We start from the raw sequence: 8,758 nt of genomic DNA, 5'->3' as shown, positions 1-8,758 counted from the left end.
ATATATATATATATACACACACACAGTTGTTCCCTATTTGGCATATTTCAAGGAAAGATTTTTTTTATCATCGCTAAACACAGAAGTAGTTTCCTTTGTTTTTCAACTGAATTTTCTTTAAGTTTTCTTCCAAATCCTCAAAACACAAGAAAGCATTAAATTCAAATAATTATTGTATTAAAATAAAAATATATCAATAAACTCTGATATAATAGAATATATAATATGCTATAATAGACTAATGTATGATCCGAGTAGTTTGGTATAAATGTCTGTAAAGAAGAGCAGTTATTGTACCAGCAATTCTTTTTCTTTAATTTCTGATTTGTTGTTTAATTCATTTTTGTTAGTCCTGTCAATTGAAATTTATTCTTGTTATCTGATTTTGGTTAATTTCTAGAAGCTGTATTCATAACTATCATGTAGCTATCCTCATTATAAATCATGGAATTTATGAGATAATGAAAATAAGGAAATGTATATACTTGTGTATTATTAATACAACTGATCCCACGAATATCCTAAGACTGAAATATAAAATCATCAATGTTTTAGTAATATTCTGGTAGATGTGCATGCTGGTATATATTTAGAGATTCCCATTCTTCAATTATATAAACTTCCTCAATAATTATTTTGACACTAAATAAAAGGAATGAAATAATCAATTGAATGTAAGGAATTATGCTTACATTGATCTATAGAATTAGTCTTTCTCTCTGTTGCTCTTTTACCCTGTCTTTTCCTTTCTCACTCTTTTCTCTCATTCCTTCTTCCCTCTACTCTTTTCCCTCTCTAACATTGTCTTGCTGTCTCCCTCATACACACACACACTCATTCTTCTCTCTAATTTTGTCCCTCTCTCTTGCTTTAGGAACTACATTAGTTCTTAAAACTTAATATTACGCATGTTTCTAGTGATTTATATTATTAATTACTTTGATTATGCTTTAGAATTATTTTGTTGTCATACTGTCATTTATTTTATCACCAAGTTCATTATCTTTATGATTCTATTAATTCAACTAGACTTTTTTTTCTAGTCTGAAGATAAATATTTGAATAAGTTTAATAAAATTATTAATTTATATTTTTATTTTTAAGCATTAAAATTAGATTCCTACTATATAGACTAAGTATTAACTACAACTTTCCATTAAACTTTCTAAATATAAATTGCAATTTTATTTTCCAGAAGAGCCATTAGAATTTTTGAGTCCTCTAAAAGACCAAGAGGTTATGGAAAATGATGACATTCTCTTGGTATGCGAGGTATCCAAACCAAATGTGACTGGTTGTTGGATGAAAGCAGGAAAAGTTATTGAAAAGGACTCGCATTTCAACTTCACAGTTGAAGAAAAGAAACATACTTTAATTGTGCAAAAAGCACAGCTTGATGATGAAGCAAATTATGAATTCAAAATAATGAATAAATCCACAAAAGCTTTTGTAAAAGTGAAAGGTAAGTCACAGTAACTTATTAATTAGGTTTGATTTTTCTACAACACCTTTGATTGTTATATTTCTGTCGAAATATTCTGCCTTTGTTTCAATTAATTTTGAAAATACTGGAGAATTTAGTAAAATAACTTTATCATTATTAAGCTAGTATTTGGATCATAAACTATGAAATCCTACCAGAAGATTATAATTTAATTTTGAAACAAGAATTTTATGTCATAGAACCAAAGGCAGGTTGATAGCAAAAGGGTTAGATCATAGCCAAGTAAATAGAATGCCTCTTAGTTGAAGCATTTCAAAATACAGATTGAGACTTCTTTTTGATTTAGTATTGTTAAACTTAGCTGATTCATTCTTACAATTTTCTATGTTGTTTCTAATGCAAAATTCCTAATAGTGTATTTGTTGTTTTATTAGAGGATGATTAAGAATCTATAAGTAAATAATTACATATAGAAATTGGACATAAATATGCTATCATAATTAATTTTTCTATTTTTATGATAAGTAATATTTTATTTCAATCTAGTGGTTTATTATTGTTTAATTAGTTTCCACAAACTGCTATTTAGTACCTTTCCACTTTCCTGGTACTCCTAATTTTTACATTAACTTTATTTGTAAATTGAATTATAGAATACATATTTTGTTGGAGAAGAATTTGGAAATATGTATTACATATATAAAACATATATGATACATATTTTATATGTATTGCACATATAAAGTATGTATCATGCACATATAAAACCATATAAAAAATAACCCCAATAAACTTAGAGATGCATTTTCTCATAATCTAATTTTGCAAAATAAACAAAGTAAACAAGATCTGATAAGTCTGTAACAAATTCTTCATTATTTTACAGAGGGTGAAGTCAAATTCATCAAAGAACTTGAAGATCAAACCGTTGAAAAGATTCCTGGTGAAGCCACTTTCACATGTGAGATAAATCGTCCTAATTTGAAAGCTCAATGGTTCTGTAAGGGCAAACCTATTACACCAAATAAAAAATATGAAATTGTTGTTGAAGGCTGTGTGCACAAATTAATCATAAAGGGTGTGAAACCTGAAGATGTTGCTGACTATAGCATGACTGTTAAAGACAAAACTACAAAAGCTGCTCTATCTGTTGAAGGTAAAATTGATATTATCAAATTTAATAAAACCATATTTCATGTAAAATACACTTAAATGATATTTTTCCCTATGTTGATGGAAAAATAATAATGTATTTCTTCTGCTTCTAGTTGCTCCTGAGTACACTTTGGCTGATAAATACAAGGAAGTTATTACTATTAAAGCTGGTGAAAATACATCTGTCTCAATACCATTTTCTGGCTTTCCTATTCCGAAAGCCACTTGGCTCCATAATGATAGTGAACTTGATAAAACAAGGATACTGGTTGACTCTTCTGCAGATGTTACCAAGATAAATTTCAAAAATGTTAAAAGGTCAGATTCTGGTGAATACAAACTCTGCTTAGAGAATTCTGCTGGAAAAGTTGATGTCACTATTACATTAAAGGTTCTAGGTAACTATCTAACATATTATTTACAATATTTATTGTTGTTTGTGACAAAGTTTGGCAACAAGACATTTATATTTATTTACTTAAATATAAAAAATGTCTTTTAATGCTTAAAGTTTAATGCTTCAAATACTGATTTAACTGCAATCAATGCTTTAACTTTGACATTCTTGATATATACAGTGACATTTGAATTTCTAAATTGTGTGTTCATACTTTGGAGCTTCATCATATTTTGTTTGAAAAGCACTTTTATTGCCTTTAACATTAAGAAGTATATTCATTCAATATGTTGATAAAACTTAATATTTTGAAGTGATTTAATGGCTTATATACATTGAAAACAATTGCAATTATAATACATTACTATAGGCAACACAAAATACAAATACATTTTATTTCTTTGCTTTTACTTAACTAATGACTTTGTAATGATATTGGGCAATTTATTGCATGTCTTACTGCTTATTTTCACTTATTTACAACAATTTTATTACACCTAAGAACGTTTTTGATCACCTATTATTTTATAACAAAATGAATTAAGAAATATTTACTTTCATCAAAATGTATCAATATTCAAGTCATTGATTAAAAAAAAATAATTCATTAAGAAAAGCTTTGCAACATTAACAAATTATCTTGCATGGATTTGGTTTATTATTTAACTTGTATCATATTAGCTATTTTACACAGAAGGTTATATGACTGAATTTAGAATTTAGACATTAGTTAGATAATTGGTCTATATTTTAGACAAGCCAGGTCCAGTCCGTGACCTTCAAGTCAAAGATGTGTTGGCTGAATACATGACACTAACATGGCAAGTTCCTGAAGATAATGGAGGTAGTTCAATCACTGCTTATATTGTTGAAAAGAGAGAAGAAAATCGACGAATGTGGCAAGAAGCAGGTGAATCAGTAATATTGGAACATGTTGTAGAAAATCTTCGAGAAGGAAACAAATATCTCTTTCAAGTTGCTGCTAAAAATAAGTATGGTATTGGAGATTTCGTCGAAATTCCTGAGCCTGTTCTTGCAAGGCATCCATTTGGTATGTAGATCAAATATATAGATAAAATTTTATCATTATTATCTCAAATATATTTTCTAATTTGCTTTGATATGCTCGCTTCTTTAACAATCTGCTTCACTAATTACTCTAAAACTTATGTGTATATAAACATGTGTATGAATGTGTTTATGCAAATTTCTGTGTGATTTGCAAGGAGCATTCAATTCAATTTATAAAGAAAAAACATTTACTTTGATCTACTGGATTTAAATTACTGAAAATTATGTAGCTTAAGTCATTATTAAATTAGAATGTGTTAAATATCAAAACACAATTGGATATAGCTCTATGGTTCAGAAGTTTACACCTATGCAGTTTTCAATTTTATGCCACTGTGTGACACTTTGGGCTAATGTCTTCTATGACAGTCCCAAGTTAATCAACACCTGATGAATAAAACTTAATAAATGGAGACTCTGCAGAAGATTGTTGTGTGTGAATGGATATATGTGTGTGTGCTTGCACGCATATATATATATATATATATACACTGCATGAGTCAAAGTACTAGTGTTGATATATCCACAAATATTCATTGAACATGCTGTGCCAGAATGGACATTGTCCAATGACTAATAATAGTAAAAGAAAAGGAAGAAAATTATTGCTATTTAAAAATAAAATACTTGTAATGAATTTTGTTGTGTCTTGGGTAAGTCATTATGCCAATAATAATAACACATGCATAGGTTCGATTCCACTTCTTTATTGTTCGTCAACTAGGTAAATATTTAAGCAGCTAACTAATTGTTCATTAGTCAAGGTTCTTTTGTTGCTGTTCATGACCTTTTCAGTGACTTAGTGACTTCCCCTCTTGTTCTAAGATTGCAACAGCAGAACTTTGATTAACAAACAGCCAACAGATTGTTTTACCTGCACATTAAACAAATGGTCATTAAAATATTTAACTAATTGACTAACAATAAAGAAGTGGTATTGGACCTGTGCATGTGTTATTATTGATGTAATTACTCTCTCAAGACACAACAAAATTTGTTTCAACACAAATTCACAAGAAGAATCTTAAAAACCAATTACAAAAACAAAATTTGTAATGAAAATGTAGATATTATTTAAATTTGCAAATTATATTTTTTCTTGTTATTCTATGTTATTTTATGTCTTTAATATAAAATGCTTTTCATTTAAGACTACAACAGGGATATTTTAATCGTTTCTAATTTAAAAATCTTATTCAAAAACTAGCTTCACAAGTGTTATTACATGCAGCTAGTTTTAGAATCTGCACCTCAGTACAATGGTAGATTTGACAGATGCATTTAAAAGCTCTTGCCTGAGATGCATTTAAAAGCTGAGTACAGGAGAAGCTTTGCATGATTATTTTCAAGTGATCAATAATAATACTTAATACTGCAAAATAATGAAATACATCGTTAATTATAACACTACTCATATTCTTTATAGCATTAAGCCATACTTATCTGTGATGCTCATTTTGATTAAATATGAACCAACTGTAGTGAGGATCAAATGTTTGTCAATCTCTTATGACTACCACAGTACAGTGTCTGTCATGAAATAAGAATTGTTGATCTTTAGAGTAATATTTCAACAGCATACTGACTCAGCCAGCTGCAACTCTAACAATATTACTACAAAAAATAAATAATTACAAGCAGTTATAATAATAAAAATAATAATAATAATAATGATAATAATAGTGGTAGTAGTAGTAGTAGTAGATGTAGTAAGGAAATAACATCAACAGCAATAATATTAATAATAATAATAATAATCATAATAATAATAATAATAATAGTAACTGTTTAATAAAAATGATGATGATACAATAATAATAATAATGATAATGATGATGATTATTATTTCATTTGCCACAGGGACATTGGATGGGGACATTAAAAGGACACTACAATTTGTGTGGGGATCTACATAAAAGATGATGGGAAGAAAGGGAGAGAAGGGGAATGGAGATAAAAGTGTACATGTTATATAAAATATATAAATTATAATATTGATAATAATGATAATTATAAATAATAATAATAATCATGTAAATAATAATAGTAATAATAATGATAATTATAATAATAATGATAATAATAATGAGTGTTTTTAAAGTTATATTTTGGTTCTTATAACTGTCAGATAAATGTATTATATTTTGAATAAATTACAGTCCAGATGATCAAGTTATTTTGTATACTTAAAAACTTTTCAATGATAGATGTCATAACATGTTTTCTAAAATTCTTCAGATCGTCCTGATGCACCTGATGCACCAACTGTTACAGATGTATTTAAAACATCTGCAAAAGTAAGCTGGACCCCTCCAAAGGAGGATGGTGGATCACCTATAATTGGATATCATTTGGAGAAAATGTCAGATCTTAGCCCAAGGTGGATTCGTATTAACAAAGAACCAACTTCAAATCTTGATATGCTTTTGAATGATCTGGTAGAAGATTCTTCATATCAATTTAGGGTAGTTGCTGTCAATAAGGCTGGTGAAAGTGAACCCAGCAAACCATCCAGTCCTGTTAAGATGCAAGATCCTTGGCGTGAGTAAAAAAGAAATAAATTGCATATTTTTCTCAAATATGATATAAACCATTTTTTTACCAGCCTGGCAAAGGCTACTCCTGGTTCAATGGTACCCCTCCCTTTTAAAATGATCTCACTTAAATCATTCCTCAAATTTTTATGGTAATAATTGTTCTAAAAATCAGCCTAATAATGAACAAAATTATTTTGGTAAACTCTTTTTTGTTTACAAAATTAATTGAAGTAAAAGCAGCATATTGCAACAGAAATATGGTAAACATTAGGAAATTAATGTCCAAATTTGATATTTCTCAAGTAAAATTAGAATTGAAATAGTATTTGTAGCATATTATTTGCTTTTTTAAAAAATATTTTTTGAATGGAACTAGATGGATTTTCTAGTATTTTACAATAAAGTTGCTCATTTATCATGAAAGGCTAATATATCATGAAAGGCGAGGCGAGCTGGTAGAAACGTTAACATGCCAGGTGAAATGCTCAGCAGTATTTCGTCTGTCTTTACGTTCTGAGGCCGATTTTGCCTTTCATCTTTTCGGGGTCGATAAATTAAGTACCACTTGTGTTCTGGGGTCAGTCTAATCAATTGGCCTCCTCCCCAAAAATTTTGGGCCTTGTGCCTAGAGTAGAAAAGATTATATCATGAAAGGGATGCAAAGAGGAACACAATATTTCATTATCGATATTAATATCATAGGATCTTAAATTTAAAATATTTATATTACATATAATATTTTCCAGTCAATATTTGTGATAGAAAAATTAAGATAGCAAGTTTTAAATATCAATTAATGATTATCGGAATATAAGGTAATTAAAAGAGAGAAGATGTGACCTTGGATGCAGGCAATAGCAATTTCAAAATTAAAGTATCCAGTTTGAATATGTAGAACAATTGATGTTATTAAGATAGAGATGTTAATTAAATAGAAGAAAGTAAAAATTAGAAAGATATTTAGTTTAAAAAATGTATGACAAATTAAGTTTGATATACATTGAATTGTTAGAATTTTAAGTTTATTATAGTTCATGGTTTTCAATTTCAATGTACAGATTCAACTTCAAATCCAACTATTCTACCCATTATCCCACAAAGACTGGTAAAATAAACAGCAAATAATATAATTGAGAATGTATTCAATAGACCTAACCAACATCAAAATTAGCCATCTCCATTCCAGAAAAGATATCTTTATTAATAGTAAGATATATTTCAAATCTGTACATTCTTTCTTTCAGATAAACCTTCTAGACCTGATACACCTCTGGTTGTGGAAACAGATGATACATCTGCTCTGTTGAAATACTCACCACCTACTGATGATGGTGGTAGTCCTATATTTAATTATGTCATTGAATATCGTCTTGCTGGCTCAGTGAAATGGACCCAAGCTAATATCGATAAAAAGGTTCCAGAACTCACCTATAGAGTACAGAAGTTGAAAAAAGGTTCAGAATATGAATTCAGAATTGCTGCTGAAAATCGTGCTGGTGTTAGTGAATTTTCACCACCAACAGAACTGACCAAAATTGAAAAACCAATTGGTAATTATTGATTGTTTTAAATTATATGATTTTCGCATAAGCATATCCCATAAATAAATTTTAATTATAGGATTTAAGCACATATTTATATATGACTAACATATTGAATCAAATTTCATTCCTTAGAAATTGTTGTAGCATGACTTACACATGTGGTTGTTTTATGAAATCCATCAACTAATTCTAAAAGAAATTGCTTGAGAAAAGAGGATAAATTGTATGTAGCATCAAATACTTTCATTGAGCAAAGATACTCTAACACCAAGAAATGTAACATATTTCTTACTTCGAGACTTGGGCAATTATCTTTCCAAATGATAAAAACAGATGTTGAGGATATTTACCATTTGATGCTGCCATAGAAATATATTTTTTTTATGTTGCTAGCTCCCAGCACCAATAGCATGTTTGTATATATGCTGTGTGTATTTATATCGTTATCATTATTGTTTTACATCCACTTTCCATACTGGCATGGGTTGGATAGATCACCATGGTCAGAGTCAACACATACTGAGGAGTGCTGCTTACCTTGATGGGCTGGACACGAGAGTGTGTGTGTGTGTGTGTGTGTGTATACATACACACACACACACACATATAT

At 28.9% G+C, this 8,758-nt stretch overlaps 1 protein-coding gene across 1 annotated transcript in view; it reads left to right on the top strand.

Moving 5' to 3' along the window:
- Positions 1-8,758, top strand: part of LOC106877301 (titin) — a gene marked incomplete at its 3' end in the record, with an annotated part of 606,785 nt that overhangs the window by 252,982 nt on the left and 345,045 nt on the right. The window contains exons 122-127 of the mRNA XM_052965881.1: positions 1,196-1,462; positions 2,331-2,600; positions 2,713-2,997; positions 3,733-4,047; positions 6,306-6,608; positions 7,849-8,154. Coding sequence (XP_052821841.1) covers positions 1,196-1,462; positions 2,331-2,600; positions 2,713-2,997; positions 3,733-4,047; positions 6,306-6,608; positions 7,849-8,154 — 1,746 coding nt within the window. The remainder of the gene's footprint in view (positions 1-1,195; positions 1,463-2,330; positions 2,601-2,712; positions 2,998-3,732; positions 4,048-6,305; positions 6,609-7,848; positions 8,155-8,758) is intronic.

Source organism: Octopus bimaculoides, chromosome 2 (genome assembly GCF_001194135.2).
Source record: "Octopus bimaculoides isolate UCB-OBI-ISO-001 chromosome 2, ASM119413v2, whole genome shotgun sequence".
Lineage (NCBI taxonomy): Eukaryota > Metazoa > Mollusca > Cephalopoda > Octopoda > Octopodidae > Octopus > Octopus bimaculoides.
Note: the sequence above shows the minus strand (reverse complement) of the source record. Positions and strands in the feature narration are given on the sequence as shown.